The sequence below is a fragment of the Homarus americanus genome, unplaced genomic scaffold (assembly GCF_018991925.1).
Source record: "Homarus americanus isolate GMGI-L3 unplaced genomic scaffold, GMGI_Hamer_2.0 scaffold11022, whole genome shotgun sequence".
NCBI classification, from domain to species: Eukaryota; Metazoa; Arthropoda; class Malacostraca; order Decapoda; family Nephropidae; genus Homarus; species Homarus americanus.
In genome coordinates, this window is record NW_024737068.1 from 4152385 (window position 1) to 4173086 (window position 20702).

General features: G+C 41.5%; 1 protein-coding gene across 6 annotated transcripts; it reads left to right on the plus strand.

The window, feature by feature from the left end:
• The first annotated feature begins 5339 nt into the window (after positions 1–5339).
• LOC121872916 lies at positions 5340–16876 on the plus strand. Of its 6 annotated transcripts, none has more exons than XR_006090170.1 (5): positions 5340–6249; positions 8212–8298; positions 10029–10189; positions 11049–11167; positions 14340–16876. XR_006090170.1 is itself a non-coding variant. In XM_042376030.1 (5 exons), the coding sequence occupies exons 1-5, from the start codon at positions 5395–5397 to the stop codon at positions 14385–14387; spliced, it is 1281 nt and encodes a 426-aa protein (XP_042231964.1). In that variant the 5' UTR covers positions 5340–5394; the 3' UTR covers positions 14388–16876. The 6 variants fall into 6 exon arrangements, 5 of the variants coding, with proteins under 5 accessions (XP_042231964.1, XP_042231966.1, XP_042231962.1 ...); XM_042376030.1 differs by having other exon boundaries at positions 11038–11167; XM_042376032.1 differs by lacking the exon at positions 11049–11167.
• Positions 16877–20702: the final 3826 nt, after the last annotated feature.

A 20702-nucleotide genomic window follows, 5' to 3' on the forward strand; every position in this document is an offset into this window, starting at 1 on the left:
TCTGTATCCTAGCCTAATTCTGGCCACGACTACATCACATTGTCTGGTTCTGTCCTTATGCTGGCCATACCGGTACCTCTCGTCACAAAATTTGTCATATTTACTAATGCTACAACTGTCAGGTCTCTGCATTTCTGAGTTCAGGATACTAACTTGAATGTTTTTAAATACAGCATTGGACAGGCCAAGGTCACGGTCAACATTTTCTTTCTTACATGCCTCATTGGCCAGTCTATCAGCACGGTCATGATACCTAATTCCAACATGGGACGGAATCCACACAAATTCGATACGGGCATGTGAGGATGCAGTGAGTGAGGGTGTGAGAGTCGGGTTGACCACAAAGTTTACAAACAGTGCGGCCAGGCTCAGGGTTGCCAATGTACTCCCATAGGTACCTGTACCCTAGGCACAGTCTCATGTACATGATCTGTTGAGATCGAGTCAGGGATTGATACTCTTTGTAGTGGCGGTTGTCGTCACCGGTTACAGCGTCATAGCGGCGTAGTGTGGCGCTACCCGTTGTTTCAGGTGTGTCCAACGTTCGTCGAATGCCTCTCGTTGTGTGGCGTGTATGCGAGATTTGAGATGATTCAGGGAGAGGGCGAGGGTGGTTTCAATAGCTTCTTCTGGTGTCGCTTCTTTGGCAAGTCGATCAACAGTGTCACAGGCAGTTATTCCTATATGTGACGGGATCCAAATAAACTTGACACGGATGTCATCAGTTTGTTCTAGCCCGGCGACGGCGGCTAGGGTGTGTTGGGCGGCAGGGGATGAGGGGTAGGGTAATTTGAGTCTCGCTAGCGAAGAAGTGCTTTCACTGATTATAAGGAGGTACCAGCGTTCAGTGCCAATATCTCTTCACTATTACTGCTCATTTGCTGTGATTTAATCAAATTAATATCTCTTATGAGTGTGTACCCAACAGACCATCAGTGAAAATACGTTACGTTGGTAGTCTTAACTCGATCAGCAGCTGTTACATCAAGTGCAACCCCTCTACCTACTACCAATACTACTACTTTTTTTTTTTTTTTTTAATTGGCCTCCAGCCTCCCCCAATAGCCACACCTTCGCCACCATTTATTTACCTTAATATTAAATATCCTAATACATAAGAAGCTATCCTATCTGTGTTAAATTAGTTGAGCCGCAGATCTATGCGGCATTCAGTGACTGTAGCCTCATAGTCAATATCTGCAGCAGTTGTCGGAGTAGGGGCAGAAGCTCTCGTTCCCCTGAGGCAGAGCAAAGCCGACCGAAGGAGAGAGAAGGACAGTCGACATCTCATCCAGGCTGTAACATAACTTCTGGGCTGCTGCTTCTGTTCGGAGATCAACTCCGCGAGTCTGGCGTAGAAACATCTTGCACTTGGGCCCATCCCACCAGAGGTTGTGAACACTAGAGGAGTGAAGCTGCCTTGATCAACATTTTGAATTCTCTCCCCATATGCCCTTCTCTTGTCGTTCTCGTTCCTCCTATGTGCAGCATCGAGAGCTAGGTTACGGTGACAAACGGCCATGGGATCAAAAATCCTGATGTCGAAGAAAGCACGCTGTCCCCGCGTCCAGAATCCTCGAGCACTGACGTCCACACGGGCTTCGTTAGATGTGTTTGAAGTCCTGTGTTGGAAGATCTCGCCATCCAGTGGAAGGAGGGTCGGTTCTACCATGACGTCCCGGCAGATTTCCTTCAACATATTTGCTGTGAGATCCCTTACCTCGTCATGCCTCATGCATATGAAGCCCCCCTTCTTGCAGACCATGGCGTGATCGCCATCATAGGAAGAGCCACACACGCATTGGGAGGGCAAACCATCTACTGGCCAACCGTACCTTAGAGCAATGGCATCTGTAAATTCTTGTTTGTTAAGGCTGAAACCATTTGCCCTTATCGGTAACGTAGTTAACCAGTTCGAGGCGCCCACCTCCTGCGCTATAGCTACTTTTTTTGTCAAATTTTCTGGAGCCTGCAGCAATAGTTGCTGCAACATGTCATTTTGGCAGTGCTGCCGATCTGTTGTAATGGACCTACGGATCTTATTTACTTCGCTGGTGTCCACTTCCCCTGTTGCATTCTGGGCTATTATGTGGTCAGTGAGGGCTGCCGTGAGCTTAAGTGAATTTTGATGTTCAGAGTCAGCAATCTCCTCTGGATTAGTTAGTCCCATCCCTCCCAGTCTTGGTGGAAGTGCAAGAAGTGTTCTTTCTGCTAGGGTTAAGTCAGGGTGTTTCACTAGTTTGGGAATGAACTTGACACTGATTGCTTCTTCCAAAGGGTGGAGGAGGGGTCCGATCTCAGGGATGGTACGCATCAGGTAGTTCCAACGATGCTTGACTCCATGGGTGAATGCTGCAAAGGCCGCATGTGGCTCTGTGTTAGCAATCTCCGATAGAGCTTGGATTTCGCTAACCCACTCATTCACCTTTCCCGCTACGTAATCGGTCTTGAAGTCCGTAGTGCCAATTACTGCGCCTAGATGTCTTTGGCCGTCCTTAGTTATTTTGACCTCACTTTCGCCGAAAACCTCCAATGCCCGATCATAATGATCTGGCTTCACGATGAGGAAGGATTTGCTGGCGTTTGGGTGGTACCCTATTTGTGGACCTCGCGATGTTACCAGGTCCCACCACTTTTTGATGTCCTCCACTTTTCCGGCTCCTGTAAGGTCATCAGCATATGCCACTTGTTTGACCCCAGTTGTTTCAAATTTTATTTCTTGTTGGAGCACTGATAGGCCTATTGCATACATTGCCATTGCAACGGGGTCCCCCTGTGTTGTTCCCTCGGTCGACTGTAGGATGGTATCACCTCGTAGAGCCTTGTTGTTTACTATGTAGAGGTCTGATGGATTCCTATACGAATTTTCAACATACATCGCAAAGCTAGGACACTTGATCTTGATGTTGTGCAGTGCAGCCTTGCGGTTAAGTATGTTGAATGCGTTTGAAGCATCCACCAGGAGAACGGCCTCACAATCACGCTGCTCAAATATCAATCTCATGGCGTGAACCAATACTACTACTACTACTTTTTTTTAAATAATGGCCTGCAGCCTCCCCCAATAGCCATACCTTCGCCCCCATTTAATTACCTTAATAATAATAATAATAATAAATAATAATAATAATAATAATAATAATAATAATAATAATAATAATAATAAAATATAGTGTACATCAGTGGGTCTTATTATAGGCAGGGCCCTCAGTAACGGCGTTAAGGTAGAGTGTACAGCACAAGTGACCTCCGCCACACACCTGGACCTGCTGATTGATGTTAATTGATAGAATACCTGTCCACCACGTGACCTATCTCACCTGTGTGGCGTCTCTCTCTCTCTCTCTCTCTCTCTCTCTCTCTCTCTCTCTCTCTCTCTCTCCATCACTGGATCCCATTCCTTTCCTCCATCCTCGGATTTCCCTCCTTCTCTCCATCCTTGTGTCCTCTTATTTCTCCTTCTCTCCGTTTCCATCCTCCTCCCTACCTTTCCTCCTTACTCCCTCCTTCTTCCCTCCACTTCCGGATCTCCCTTCCTCTTTCCCTACTTCTATCTTTCATTCCCCTTCTCCCTCCCTCCCTCCCTCCCTCCCCCATGCGTCCCTGGCCCAATTTTCAGGTCATCAATATGATAGCTTACCATATTGACTTGATTAACCATAAAACACCTGGGCGAAGTTTATCCCTCTCCCAAGGTGTTGTACACAGTGTCTGTCTGTATTAGTTTTTTTTTAATGGGGATTAGCCCACCCAGGCACAGGTCAATGACCCACATCAGGGCCTGGGGGGCGTAGATATATAATAATAATAATAATAATAATAATAATAATAATAATAATAATAATAATAATAATAATAATAATAATAATAATAATAATAATAATAATAATAATATAGAACCATAAACAAATGCAAAAAAAAAAAAGATCAATAGTGAGAAACGATACATAAAAGTTGTGTTGTCAAAGAAAGAGAAACAATTGAGACCCTGCAATTGTGTGTAAATGAGGCAGAAAATCAGATCAGCAACCTGGGACTTGGTCACAATTTTCGTGATGCCATATGGCAGCAGAGTCTACCATTAGACAATACATTATGCTTCCAATATCTTCCCAGGCGGTAGTAACTCCCTGTTTGGTAGCTGCCTACTACCTACAACCTAACTGTGTATGATACTTACGTATATTACACTACACAAAATAACCACGCACTTGACTACACATACGTATGCACGACTGTATGCAGATTGTAAATAGAAAAAGACGTGTATGTGGAGTTTGGATTTATTGCTTTCAGGTAGGATTTAATTACCAAAGGATTAACAATAAGAATGACGGATTACTTGTAGATTACAGTAGTTAGATTAAGTAGGGGATTAAGCAGTAAATAGACACGGATTACTAGTGGATTAATCAGGTCAGAAGAAAGGCCAGGGGAGAGGAGTGATTAGTAAGGAAGGTTTAACAGTAAGTTCCTGTATTTCCGGTTTCATACAAGGTCAGTACAGGAAGTAACATGAAGGTGAGTGTATGTGTGTGTGTGTGTGTGAAAGAGATACTAACTTAATTTACTCTAATCTTAGAAAGAGAGACAGACAAACAGAGTGACCAATGATAGTAAAAACTCAACTAACGAATGAACTAACAGACTCTCAGCTACGCCAGACTCCCTCATTAAATATGGCCGACAAAAAAAAGCCAAAGCCTCTAAGTGCTTATAAAATGAGTGTTTATATAAGAAGGTCACTTGAGAGCCTTGAGCCATACTCCTCGTCCTTGTTGAGTATTCGCCATGTGTTTTGACCGTGGCATTGTCGAGGTTGGCAGGAGAGATGTCTGGTGTGGGAGGGAGTGAGGGTGGGGTGTGGGAGGGAGTGAGGGTGGGGTGTGGGAGAGAGTGAGGGGAGGGTGATGGTGGGGTGTGGGAGGGGTGAGGGTGGGTGTGATGGTGGGGTGTGGGAGGGAGTGAATGTGGTGGTGGGGAGGAGGGGTGTGGGAGGGAGTGAAGGTGATGGTGGGGAGGAGGTGTGTGGAAGGGATTGGGGGTAATAAAGGGGAAAAGAAATGTGGGAAGGAATGAGTGTGATGGCGAGGATGGGGGTAGGGTGAGTGGGAATGGGATGAGGTTTTGAAGTGTTGGGTGAGGTAAAGTGTACTGGGGTTGGGTGGGGGAGGAGCAGTGTGCGGGAGGGTTACTGGTAGTGCTGCAGGTGTTGTGGTTGGTAGAGGGGAGTGACGAGCACAGGTGTGAGGTGGGGGTATGTAGGGGCGGGGGGGGTAGGTGTGAGGTGGAGGTGCTGGTGGAGGGGGGGGGGGGCAGAGTGAGGCACTACAGCCCTGGCAAACACACTACCCGTCACAGGTGTTGAGAGACTCACCTGAGAAGGAGGTCCGGATGGCTCGCACGGACCTTGGTCACCATCACCGGTGGTTACCAGCATCAGGGGTAAACGAAGAGGAGGAAGGGCTGTTGGCTGGGGACCTGGGCTGCGGTCCTGGTCGAACTCAGCTCCTCGACCAGTTGGCTAAAGAGGAATACTACAGTAGTGTGAGGTTTGCCGTCGGCTACCAGGAGCTACAGGCACGCTGGTCGACGGACTGGGCTACTGATGGATTTAGGGTCATGGACACCTCCCAGCCATCCTCCAGAACGAATACGTCGCACCTTTCACCACTTGATGAGTCTCCAGTGGCTCCTTCCTGCCCCCTACATGACGATTCTCCTAAAGGGCAACATTCATTCCTCCATTCACTTCAGAAGTCATCCAAGGGGTCATCGTCCTCGCGGGCTGACATGCCGACAAGGAAACACTCCCTTCTTCTCCCCCTTCCCGAGTTTTCTGCAGCGTCCTCGTCAGGGTATGTGGACGTGGGTGATTCACGGTGGCGCCGCAGTAGAAGGTGGGGCTCCTCGACGGATTGTTCTCCCCTGGGGACGCCATCACCGCTCTTATCAACAGCTCCTTCTCCCATTGCTTCGTCCCCCTCCACTTCCCTCACCTCCTCCCCCAGACGGATCAGGGCGCGTCATAGAGACACTATCGGGGTGTCGTCGTGTACGTCATCGCCTGGATGTGCATTGTCGTCAGGGTCGTACTGCTGTGGGGACGACGAGGGTCCCAGCGAGGAGCTCCACGACGACCACAGCGCAGAGGGACGACGTGGAGGGCTGCTGGAGGCCATACGACGTGTGTTACACAACCTAAGACGACGACCGCAACAACACACCACCACCCCCTTACACGGCCAGGTAGGTCACCAGCCTATATCACTACGAGAGAGAGAGAGAGAGAGTGTGTATACCCCGGTCCTCATCAAGCACCTGTTGTAACACTCTTCTCTCTCTATCCTAACTTTATTCATCTGTAGTGTTCAAAAAAACTGTTCATACTGTAGGTGTTGATAGTCATTACTGTACTTACCTACATAAACATACCTTCTACTTCGTCTGTTATGAGGATAAACTACGAGTCTATATCATTAGTGGCCTTACTAAGGTAAGAATATTGTATGTCACGTTGTTTGTTTACTATCACAAAATAAATTCGTTATTATCATTCACTCGTGGCAGCATAATATGGCGCTGTGTTTATTAATATATTGTCTCTGGATTGATTTTAGCACTGGTTTATTTGTATGACGTCATGTGTATAAACAGTTCCCATTGCTCTCTGGGTATTGACGTCATTGCCAGAGAAAAATTCTGATTAGCTTAGCTTGTGTGACGTACTTGCATGATGTCATTACTTGAAGCGGTCTGACTGGTTTGGATGTAACACGTCATCAATTTTTGTTGCAACAGCCAATCAAAATTGACATAGCTTCAACAAACAGGAAACCTGAACCAAAACAAATACTGTAGACACCTTCCTGGGTCGCCATCAAGTGAATGAACCAATCAGAGGGGTTCCCGGCAAATTACCTTCCGTCTCGCTGGAGTTACCCTTCATAACAAAATATCCGCTTCCTCCTTTCAACCATTGATGCGCTCATCTCTATATTTTCTTTCTAGTTAAACTGTACTGTGTAATGTATGTTTCTTAATGAATGCCTTTAGTATACTTTATACTTGCATTGTGAGGATTCGAGTTTGCTTTGAAGTTCGATCCCTTGATGGTACTGGTTTGATGTTTCGAACTATTAACCCATTCAAGGTAGACAAACACGTAGGCTCTCTCTCTCTCTCTCTCTCTCTCTCTCTCTCTCTCTCTCTCTCTCTCTCCAGTACCCTATCTATCTACCATTCTCTCATCTTTGTTCTTACCATTTACCACTACGCGACGGGGACAGGAATGAGGGCGTCCTTCTCCTCCCCCCTTTACACAGGTGTTATTCTTCCTCCTCTCCCCCTTTCACTTCCTACTTCCTTTATACTCTCACTACTTCCTCTTCCTGCTGTTTTCTTCTCTTCCTTCTTTTCCTCCATCCTCCTCCCCTCCCATTCCTTATCGATCCCTCCCCTCCTCCTTATTTATCCTCCATCCGTCTCTCTCTTCTCTCTCCTCTTCTACCTTTCTCTCTACCTCTGATTCACCCCTCTCATCTTATCCCTTCCTTTCTCCCTCTCCTCCCCCCCTTCCTTCTCTCCTTCTCACCCTTTCTTCCCTCTTCCTCTCCTTTCGTCTCTTTGTCTCTACCCCACACGGAAACACAATCCCTTGAGCCAGGTGTGGTGCAAGGTCTCACACACCTGTGCCCACCACAAGGACAAAGGTGCTTCAACAGATGTCTTTTCCGTCACCTATTGACTGTTATCACCAGGTATGTGTGCGCGCGCGTGTGTGTGTGTGTGTGTGTGTGTGTGTGTATGTGTGCGCGCGCGTGTGTGTGTGTGTGTGTGTGTGTGTGTATGTGTGTGTGTGTGTGTGTGTGTGTGTGTGTGTGTTAGCATAAATGTATTGCTACTAAATATTCAACCTTGGTTTACACACACACACACACCACCTCTTATACCTTACCTCTCACTCCTCTCCTCCCCCACCCCACTTCTCACTCCTCTCCTCATTCCCTCAACAGCTGTTAATTATATCGATTTTTCATTTCCTACGGGTGTGTGTGTGTGTGTGTGTGTGTGTGTTTATATGTTTATATATGTGTATGTGTGTGTTTGTGTTTATATATGTGTTTGTGTTTGTGTGTGTGTGTGTGTACAGTACAGTACAGTATAGTATAGTATATTCATGTACATAACTGACTCAGTCACCTCTGGCAGCAGGTGGCAGAGTTGGAGGCCGAGCTGGAGTCCTACAAACAGCTGAGTGTGGCCAAGAGACAGGCAGCAGACCTCCTCAAGCACCAGGTGAGTGTCTGTCCGTCTGTCTGTCGAGGATAAACATGTGTGTAGGTTAGTGTCATAAGCAATATGAAGTGTCATTGGTGGAGGTAATGAAAGTTACGTCATCAATGTGGAATGTAAATAGTGTTGGGTCGAGAAGTGAACCTTGAAGTATACTCCAACACTGATGTTGGAGTAGAAAGGAAGTGAACTATAAATCGTGTGTATGAACTTACTGTACAAGTTTTCAATGGCTGAAGTTGTTCGGATAAACACGTAATATGCAAGTTACTTTGTTAGTCCGTTTCCCTAACATATTTGAGAGGGAAACTAAAGAGACTTACAAAAATAGGTTATTGCTGTTTGATAGTCTATGTACAGCACAATATCATATAAGGCGCAATGGAGTTAATGTGTTTATACGTCGCGGCCGCTTGGCAACGCCACCGTCGCGGGAGGATAAAAATTAACACTTGGGTGCTCCATCCTCCTTGGTCCCAGAATTCTTGGTTAAGGCCACAGGCCACGTGTGAGTGACGTGAGGCAGGTGTATGGTAGAGTCAAGGCTACGTGTGTGGCAGGTATGAGACAGGTGTGTAGTGAAACTGTGGGTATGTAAGCCATTTTGTGGGCTAGGAAAAAATATATGATTTTTAAGGTCTTTTGGTGTTTTGTTTGTATTTGTGTCTGAATTAATATGTGTGTGTTTATTTGTATATATTGTATATAGTTATGTTTTTGAGTGTGTATGTGTACCATATTTCAAACTGGATGTGCTACAGTTCTCTAAAACACACACACACACACACATAAGATACGTCCCTCACGCTAACGTTCCTCCTCTACAACATGCAGTAGTACCCCCTGAAACGTCTGCAATACAAACAATCACCCCTTGAGATTTTTAACCACACATCAACTCCCCATTCAACCACGAGTAGCTACCTCCCCTGACACACCTGAGGGCCCTTAAATTATGTGTAACTCCCTCTAACACAGCTGCACCTCTCAACTAATATCTGTCCCTACGAGTATCCCCCTGATAATGCCTTATACTGCGTGCACCAGCCCCCTGAAACACTAGCACCACTCACATCCCCCCTTAAAACACCTGTACGACTCACAACCTCCTTTAACACCTCCTTAAAACACCTGTACGACTCACAACCTCTCTTAACATCTACTTAAAACACCTGTACGACTCACAACCTCCCTTAACATCTACTTAAAACACCTGTACGACTAACAACCTCCCTTAACATCTACTTAAAACACCTGTACAACTAACAACCTCCCTTAACACCTCCTTAAAACACCTGTACGACTCACAACCCCCCTTAACACCTCCTTAAAACACCTGTACGACTCACAACCTCCCTTAACACCTTAAAACACCTGTACGACTCACAACCTCCCTTAACACCACCTTAAAACACCTGTACGACTCACAACCTCCCTTAACACCACCTTAAAACACCTGTACGACTCACAACCTCCCTTAAAACACCTGTACGACTAACAACCTCCCTTAACACCTCCTTAAAACACCTGTACGACTCACAACCTCCCTTAACACCTCCTTAAAACACCTGTACGACTAACAACCTCCCTTAACACCTCCTTAAAACACCTGTACGACTCACAACCTCCCTTAACACTCCCTCAAAACACCTGTAAGATGGATAACCCTTCTTCCCTCTCAGTCTACATGTGGAGACACCCCCTAAAACAGCTGCTTACTCCTGTCTCTGCAGCTGATGGAGGCGCTGTACGAGCAGGTGGTGAGGCAGGTGGAGGAGAAGCACCGCAGGAGACAGCTGGAGCAGGAACTGATGGCCCTCGAGTTTGAGGTCCACCAGTTGAGGTCCACAACACGGCGTCAAGACTTCAACGACCTTGACACTCAGCTGCTGAAGTGAGTGAGAGAGAGAGAGAGAGAGACGTAGGGGAGGTAGAGTGTGAAGTGAGAGAGAGAGGTGGGGTGTGCAGAAAGAGATGTGTGAACTCTTAGAACAATCTACCAGAAAGTGTTGTGACGGCACTGAGTGTGAGCTCTTTCAAGACCAGACTTTACCAATGCTAGAGCAAGTTCAAATACATTCAGGAGCCAGTGCATGCCCAGTACTTGCCAATAGTGCGTAACAAAGACGTGACCGATCGCCCAAGCGGCTAACAAGCTGATCAGCGGTGAAGAGGATAAAAGTAAAATAGAAGTTTGAAGGAGAGAGAGAGAGGGGGGGGGGTTGAAAAAGGAAGGGGAGAGGAGAGATAGAGACAGACGAACAGACAAAGCTCGAGCAGACACACATACATACAATATTCCTCATGGTTGAATAAATGTATGTAAAGTCCCCCAAAAAAGTATCGTTAGCCATGGGGGTCTATGTGATTAGAGGCTTTCTGAGCAATGTTACTCGACCTGTATCTGAACGGTTGGTAGTTCTACAGATGCGACATTCGAGCATGAATGATAATATACGTTTTAGTGATACATTATTATAGCTTAATGGATTTCTTGTTATATTAAAGTGTGTAGTATGCCATACAAGGAAGACTTCCTCTCCCAATCCTACCCCATATGTAGCTGTTACTGCTATGGTGAGCAGATATACCAACTTATGATGATGCATTTCGTCTAATGTTTCAAATTGTAGCAACGGAAATCTAACGATATTTTGGGGTGGACTTTTCATAACGAACAATATAGAACAATGATAACCACACAATAACACAGAACAATTACAATCAATACAGGTGAACTAGGGCTTTTTCAGAGAAACAGCTGATACGACGTCAGCTGGGCTCACAACTGATTCATGATGTCAGCCACCCGGGCCGTGACGTAAACCACCATAGTCGTGACGTCACACCTCAGCTCGACGATTGCTCTCGGGTAATAAATACTTTTATTTTTTCGGTTGTTGTTGTTCTCCAAATGATATTAAAAGGTTTGCCTGTCTCATACTTACTGAAGTAACAAGGCAGTTGTTATATCACTCTGATTTAAGCAGTCACCTTTATATAGTAAACACTTTTACCAGCGGCTACCTGTATATAGTGAACACTTACCAGCGGCCGCCTCTATACAGTATAGTGAACACTTATACCACCGGTCAACTCTATATATAGTTGGAAGACAAAGGTAGATAGATAGACAGATAGATAGTGATAGATAGAATGACAAGCCGATAAAGTGGTATATATATTACTAAAGACTGACAGGCAAAATAAAAAATAGTATTGTATAAATAAAGCGATAGATAAATAGAAAGACGGGCAGTGACGTCAAGGGTACAGAACTAAAAGAAAAAAAATACAAAAATCTTGAGAATTACCCTAATAGGAATTATGTATATCTCTTAAAAGCAAATGTACCCTCAGAACAAACTGAAGAATATCTCGTAAATAATGTGAAATGTTGTGGCTTCCATTAAATTCTCGTGGGTACACACATGTCCTTACACAACACTCAATACCTTCTAGCGACGTCATTAAAGGCAGAGACTCGAGAAAACAGACACAAATACAGCAATAAACAGAGAGAAAGAGATAAACAGAATAATTAATAAAGAGTACACGTAAGTTGATAAATAAACCCCAAAATAGAGAAATAACACGGTGTACCAGACAAAAAAAATAACGGATAAATGAACGATTGGAAACACGAGCGTCGGGCAATAACAAAACAAAGACACGTAGTGATTATTCTCTTGTACGATTCACTGAGACTTGCTTGATTTAATACCATTTAAAGCATTTTGGCAAATAAATGGATAACTGGAGGTATACCTGACGCCTTCGACCGTATAATTAATACAAGTAACTTAAAAATATTTAAGTAACGAATAAGTATATACATAAACACATATTTCACCTTGGGGTATAATTACAAACATGGCTAGTAGGAATGTGCTGAGAGAGAGAGGGGGGGGGGGTGGAGACTAGGTATACATGTGTTAAAACAGGTGTGACATTGGCCTTCATTCGTGTGTGTGTACGGTTACTGCCCTCTCTTTTTTCTGAGTTATAAATCTTTATCAATTTTAAGGTGCTTTTATTTTATAGAAGTGGAAACAAGATATTATTATTATTAGTAGTAGTAGTAGTAGTATGTAAATGCCTGGGAATTAGGGATAGAAATCCCTTACCAGACTAATCAGGTTCTTACTTAATAAAGGAAAGTCAAGGACCATGGTTTTCTGAGGAATAGCAAGCAACCGTTTGAGATTGACATCTCTTTACTATTAAAAAATATAACAAAACTCTGACACCACTCAACAACATGAAATAATTACGGGAGTTAAACAATTAATGCAGTTAATAGTTAATGGAGTTAAACAATTAAGGGAATCGAACAATTAATGGGAGTCAACAATTAATAGAATCGAACAATAAAGGGGAGTCAGCAATTAATGGGATCAAACTACCATAGAATCAAACAATGAACAGATATTTCCTACGGCAGTGGCCCTGGGGGAAGGTTCTGGAACACGGTGATGCATCCTCAGGGTAGGGAAGCGTCCATTCAACTCCACATGCGAGAGACAGAGGCAGCTTGTCTTGAAATGGCAGGAGAACACCGGGGCACAGACGGAATGAGATGAACTGACGGTCGTGGTATGTGGTAGTGGTAGATGACCAGAGGGTTGGCAGTTGATAGGTGAAGGTCTGGGGACACAGCCCACGACCTATGATGAGATCACAGCCAGAATTTGACGAACAGCAGGGTAGCTAGATAGTGACTGCATGCACTAGCGTAGCTAGGGGGGGGCGGGGGGGGCGGTCCGCCCCGGGCGGCACTTTTGGGGGGCGGCACTTTTGGGTCTGCTCATCACCCATATCTGCAGCTACTGGAGACGTTAATCCATCCCTTTGTATCGGCGGCAAGTTAATCCTTGTCGTGTCTGACCTAACACCTGACCCACATCATCACGGCCACGTCATGAGCTACACCCTTGCTATGCGCCCCCCCCGCCACACACACAACCTGTAACCTGTTGAGGATTAAGGAAACAACTTCAAACAAGTACGCCAGTGTCAAATAGATCACGATCACGACGACATTGATAAAGAGGAGTTCCTCGTTGAGAGAAAAAGACTTCAGCATTTTGTTGCTGTTGCTGCTATAACTATTAAAGACAGAATACAGACGTGGAAAGAAGGCCCCCTTGAACTTTTGCAGTTTATTCAAAAGTATAACCTTGGGAACTCGGTTCCAAATATAGTAATAATGCTGAGGATTTTCCTCACAATTGCTGTTAGTGTTGCTACCTGTGAGAGGAGTTTTTCGAAACTAAAACTGATCAAGAATTACATAAGATCTACTATGAGCACCTTGCGGTTGAGAAATCTTGCCATACTGTCTATAGAGCGACAATTGACAGATGAAATAGTTTTTGACAATGTCACTGAAGAATTTGCCAACAAAAAACAAGAAAAGTTACTTTGTAGAAAGTTGTAGTTTTCATTTCAGAAATAAAGATGGTCCTAATTTTTTACACTTTTTTACTTTTTTCCCTATACTATATGTCATTTTTGCTTTTTGTTTAACTGTTACTTATAAAGTTTAAGTATGTTTGGGGTGTATTTAAAGCATACTATATTTGAGTATGTGAAAGTACAGTAATATTATAATGGTACACAAACTATTTAATATATATATAAGAGTGAGTCACTGTGCAATATGTATTTTTTGTGGGGGCACGGGGGGGGGTGGGGGGGCGGCAAACTCAAGAACCGCCCCAGGCGGCACACACTCTAGCTACGCCACTGACTGCATGGCGGCTGGGGTGAATCTGCTTTTGACACAGGTAGCAGCTGCCGTTCTCACCTCTATCCAACCTCCTAAGTGTTGTCCGCACCAGCAAACGAGAGAGTTAGCAGTGGTAACGAGCAGGAAGATCGTTTCCGCCCTTACATAGTAGTAGTAGTATTTTATTATTATTATTATTATTATTATTATTATTATTATTATTATTATTTTATTAAACGACTCTGAATAGTAGTAATATTTTGTCATCAATTATCTTGTGTTAATATTATTGTAATAATTGGTTCTCTTTCAGCGAGTGAGAGTGACGCGGAAGAATACACAGAGACGCTGCTCATACTAATGAGAAACATAAGGCGCCGGAACAAGTAGTATGCCATTAGGATGCACTTCTCATCCTCTTTTAAATGGAAACAATTGAATATGCATATGCTTGAAAATAAAATATCTTTTATAGTTGTCAATAAGATAAAAACTAGCTTCCTGAGCATGTTAAAGATCTTAGTTGTTGATGCACCTTAGTACTTAATAAAAATCTCGTTGGAGTTATTTTAAAAAATGCCATTCATTAGTGAAAATTATGAAAAAGCGCTGTGTGAATTCTGACACAAAAATAAAGTTATAGGAATAATTTTTGTAAGTCATAGATCGTTAATGTGAAAAGACTGGGTGTGTATGTTGACAATGAACTGAAGTTCTCGGGGCATTGTGAGGTGAATTTAATAATAAAGTTATTATAGTAAGTTGTCAGTTATCGTAACGCTCTTCAAGGGTTACGTGCTTCCCCGTTTAGAGTACGGTCACCTAGTCTAGTCTCCGAGATATGCAAGAGGCTGTCAGTTGATTGAAAATGACCAAAGGAGGGCCACCAGACTGCTGCCTGTGCTAAGGTACTTCAATTACCCAGAGAGATTAGACCGCCTGCAAAGGCCTAGCTTATGCAATAGACGGGTAAGAGGTGACTTAATTGAAGTTTACAAAGATCTCAGAGGGCACTACTCAGACGAATGTCCATACTTGGAGATGGCGGAAACCCGCACCACTAGAAGTCAGCTCAAGGTTGAACAAGCCACAATTCTAGAAAATTGTGAGGGCAAACTTTTTTGGAATGAATATTGTAAACTCGTGGAATAATCTGCCAGAGTGATGTGACAACACCGTGTGCGAGCTTTTTCAAGACCAGACTTGACCAACACTGGCGCAGGTACAGACTACAGATACATCCTGGAGTCTGGAGCCAGTATACATGCCTAGTACTTGCCATCATGGGTAACAAGGGACGTGACCAAGCGGCTAACGAGTCGATCAGTGGCGAAGAGAATAAAGGTAAAAAAATAAAAAAAGTAAGGAGTTTATAGACATCATCAATATAAACAAACTGGTCGCTACTACTGAGTCTCCGCCCGAGATGTGTCTCTGTACTGTACACTATTAAGTTTACAATGTATTCAACGCCTCTGTCACAGCATATTCAAGTTTACCGTGATTGCAGGTATGTCAGTGTAGATATACAGGGTAGTATTAGTACATTTGTGAGTCTATAGTTCGAATCTTAGACCTTGTATAGGCTGATGATACGGTAGTGTTCAGTCATCAGTTCTCGAACCCTTTGTCGAGATAACAAAGCCACATTTCGAAACAATAAAACCTGATTTTTCTGAAAAACAAATTGAGTTATATTAATTATGAGTATAAATATCTACATATTACTGATCTCACAAAAATTCAGGTGGTCTTTAGTTATTTGTGTGTTGATACATTCAGGAAATGAAACCCCGAGATTTACGAAATCCAACTGACTTTTTTGTAAAAATCGTTATACTGTAGTTAGGTACTGTTAACCATAACTAGCATAAGTATCGTAAACTATAAGAAAAATCAGCCTTAGATATTCTCAGACAAGTTAGGCTTATTATTAAGTACGGGTTCGTTATCTCATCTGGGGATGAGGGAGTCGGTAGTGCCTTCAGACCGATTCAGATAAAGGTACTGTTAACGGTATAATATATTGAACACTATTGTGAATGTTGACAAAAGTAACTCGGATACGTTTAGAATTTAGTGAGAGTTTGATGTTAGCGATGTGGATACAGTAGGTGTTTTCGTGTAGCGGGTTCTATACGAAACATTTCACCTGATTGTGTAAGTCTTGATAATGTTGTCTGGTCGCCATTAATGTTGACAGATCAAATCTAACCTAACTCAACTTGCCTAACTAAACTTATCCCATTTTTACTTAACCTAACTTACCAAACCTGATTTAACCTATCCAAATTTATGTCAACCTAACTTACCCACCTAATCTATCCTCACCAAATCTAAGCTAACCTAACCAAACCAAATCTAACCTACGAAATCTATCTAATCTATCCTAACCTAACCCAACCAACCAAACCTATTCAAACATGAGCAAACCTAACCAAACTTAACCTAGCCTAGCCTAATCTAACCGGACCTAACCTAAACCTAAGCTATCTAAATCTAAATTAATCTTGCATTCGTTATCTACGTTAGGTTAAGTTAGGTTGGTTCACTTTATCTGTCGTTATATTAAGGTACTTTCATAATACAATATCCTACTCGAAATATATGAAGTTCTTTATTGTTAAATATATTTCACCTAATTTAGTCCACGCACTGAATTATGTAGGTTTGTCTGTCTGTCTGTAGATGTTACTATGGAAATCTTAATGGAATTTAGTAGAGTAGATGGGAGTATTTTTTATTGCAGAACAAATGAGTATTATTCATGCCTTTTAATTAATATACCCTTAAAAATATGTATTCGGTATATTGGGTGAATTATTTTTATTAATAAATCCACAAAAAATACTCAGGGTGTTTTCTTTTTTATCAGTAAACAAAGGTTTATAGTTTTTTGTAAACCCACAAAATCTTATTTATATAAGTAAACCCAAATATTTTATTTTAGTTAATCCAAATAAGTTGTAGTGTTGTAATTTTTCATGCAAACCTTACAAAGGAAGAATTAAGTGACCTATCCAGTGTCAGGTTCATACAAGGTGTTGATGATGGCCACCGTCTTGATCGATACATTATAGTGGGTTTATTACAAAAAATATATAAAATTTCTGTGGATTTACTGATATAAACATAAAAAGTCCCATTAACATGTTACGCTTTAGTGTTATTATATGTTAAGGCCTGAACAGTATATTATATTTTTGCCACACGAGCTCAGTATATATATATATATATATATATATATATATATATATATATATATATATATATATATATATATAAAATATATATATATATATATATATATATATATATATATATATATATATATATATATATATATATATATATATATAGGGTACCTTGTAGCGTATTGGTTAACGCAGTCAGCTCAAAGTTGAAAAAACTCTGGTTCCATCTCCGGGCAGGGCGAGACACTAGGCAAATCTCCTAACACCCAATGCCTCTGTTCACCTATCACCAAATAGGAACCTGGGTTGCTGCAGCATCCTGGGGAATGGTCTAATAATATCCGAGGGACAGGCACATCAACAATAGACACGTCGACTCTGGCGCAAATGTGTTTACCATTACACCGCTACCACAGCCCTGAGTCCGTGAACAGCAACAAGCTAACGGACCCCAAACTCGACTCCACGCTACTACTCCACTGAGAACCTGTCCCAAGGGTAATATATATATATATATATATATATATATATATATATATATATATATATATATATATATATATATATATATATATATATATATATATATATATATATATATATATGCTGATAACCACAAGGAAAGAAGAAAACACGAAGTTCCCAAGCGCTTTCGTGTAATTCACATCTTCAGGGGTGAGTACAGACTAGAGAGAGTAATACAAATCAAGGTGTATATATACAGAGGAGGGTGAGACCAGGTCCACAATGGTCAGGTATTAGGTAATGACCCTACTAATCTTTAAATAGCACACAACGGTTGGTGGTCAGGTCAGATGGTCAAGTGACCCGGCCTTCTCACCTGATCACAAATCTTCTTAATTACAAAATTGTCCAGCTTGTACATGCCGTTACTCAAATTCATGTTGAATGCTTCGGTATGTTTAATAAGACTAGATTCTATGATGTTCCTACTATCAATTGAATTACATGGTAATATTGAGGAGGCATTATCCCAGTCAATGCAATGCTTGTTATCCCTCAAATGAACAAACAGAGCATTGGATTCCTGGCCTGTCCTAACACTGTATTTGTGTTGTTTAATTCTAGTTGCAAGATCTTTACCTGTCTGGCCTAAGTAAAACATATTACATTCCTTGCAAGGAACTTTATAAATGCAACCAATTGTGTTGTTGGGGGAGTTCTTGATTAACATTTGTTTAACAGTGCATGAGTTTTTAAATGCCACATTGACGTTCCAGGTTTTTAGCTGTGCAGGAATGTGTGAGAAATTTTTGTGAAATGGTAATATTAAGATATTCTTATGGTCATGGGTGGGCTTGGGGTCAGTTCTATAAAAAGTTTTCTTAGTAATGTTTAAGCATTTGTCTATGAAAGATCTAGGGTATTTAAGGTTTGAGCCAATATTATATATATATTTGTATTCCTCATCGATGAATTCCGGACTGCAAATTCTCAAGGCACGTAAAAACATTGTTGAAAATACTGACTGTTTGACTTTATTATGGTGGGCAGAATAATAATGAATGTATGAACACACATTAGTTGGTTTTCTATAAATACTGAACTTAAAAGTGTTACCTATTCTGTGTATCAGACAGTCTAGGAATGGCAATTTACAGTCTTGCTCTAATTCCACAGTGAATTTGATCGAGGGGGCTAAGTTGTTAAGTTGTGGCAGGAAAGCTTTTAGGTCCTCATTACATGGCCAGAGACATAATACATCATCAACATATCTAAACCAGACTGCTGAGGGTGGCAAAATATTACTTAATAGTTTCTTTTCAAAGAATTCCATATATAGGTTGCTTAATACAGGTGAGAGTGGATTACCCATTGCCATACCAAATTTTTGAGCACAATATTCCCCATTGAATTCGAATTTGCAATCCTTAATACATAGTTTGATGAGTTCGATGAAGTCGTCTTTCGAGACGGGCAGTGAAATGTTATCCAGGGAATCTATGAGGAACTCTAGTAAATCATCAACTGGGACCTTCGTAAAAAGTGACGTTACATCAAAGGAATACAAATATATATATAATATTGGCTCAAACCTTAAATACCCTAGATCTTTCATAGACAAATGCTTAAACATTACTAAGAAAACTTTTTATAGAACTGACCCCAAGCCCACCCATGACCATAAGAATATCTTGATATTACCATTTCACAAAAATTTCTCACACATTCCTGCACAGCTAAAAACCTGGAACGTCAATGTGGCATTTAAAAACTCATGCACTGTTAAACAAATGTTAATCAAGAACTCCCCCAACAACACAATTGGTTGCATTTATAAAGTTCCTTGCAAGGAATGTAATATGTTTTACTTAGGCCAGACAGGTAAAGATCTTGCAACTAGAATTAAACAACACAAATACAGTGTTAGGACAGGCCAGGAATCCAATGCTCTGTTTGTTCATTTGAGGGATAACAAGCATTGCATTGACTGGGATAATGCCTCCTCAATATTACCATGTAATTCAATTGATAGTAGGAACATCATAGAATCTAGTCTTATTAAACATACCGAAGCATTCAACATGAATTTGAGTAACGGCATGTACAAGCTGGACAATTTTGTAATTAAGAAGATTTGTGATCAGGTGAGAAGGCCGGGTCACTTGACCATCTGACCTGACCACCAACCGTTGTGTGCTATTTAAAGATTATTAGGGTCATTTCCTAATACCTGACCATTGTGGACCTGGTCTCACCCTCCTCTATATATACACCTTGATTTTTATTACTCTCTCTAGTCTGTACTCACCCCTGAAGATGTGAATTACACGAAAGCGCTTGGGAACTTCGTGTTTTCTTCTTTCCTTATGGTTATCAGCATATACCTAGATCACGCGCACCTACAGTGATTTACTTGCATATATATATATATATATATATATATATATATATATATATATATATATATATATATATATATATATATATATATATATATATATATATATATATATATATATATATATATATTTGTCTTTTTGCCTTACCAGTTAAAGAGCAAAACAAGTGTTCATTTAGACATACACCGAGGTGGAAATTTTTGTCACTCGGTTGTAATTTTTAATGAAATAGACTGGAAATTTGTCGGTAATTTAACTATTTTTTTCCTTGCTTTAAATACTAATATAAACATAATATTAGACATAAAATAACTTGAATATTTCTTTAATTAGGTTGTAATATTTCCCTAAACGTCAACTTAAACAAATTTAAAGAGAGAGGTACAATTTACTAATGAATAAATCTTAAAGTAACTTAGGTATGCATATTTTTCCTTTATTAAATAAATAAGCTTTATATAGTGAACTTATATGACGAAGCAGACATTTCCAATAAGTTTACTTTTGTCGAATTGATGAACACGACGTGTATTAATTATGTAGTTTTTTTTTTTTTTTACGGGAACTAGCCCACCCGGGCACAGGTCAAAGACGCACAACGGGGCCTAGGGAGCGAAG

Bases quoted from the DNA above. Each gene is read 5' to 3' on its own strand.
- LOC121872916 (XM_042376028.1), top strand. From the start codon at position 5,395: ATGGCTCGCACGGACCTTGGTCACCATCACCGGTGGTTACCAGCATCA. The intron at 6,250-8,211 runs GTAGGTCACCAG...CACCTCTGGCAG, and splicing joins CCACCCCCTTACACGGCCAG to CAGGTGGCAGAGTTGGAGGC. The intron at 8,299-10,028 runs GTGAGTGTCTGT...CTGTCTCTGCAG, and splicing joins CAGACCTCCTCAAGCACCAG to CTGATGGAGGCGCTGTACGA.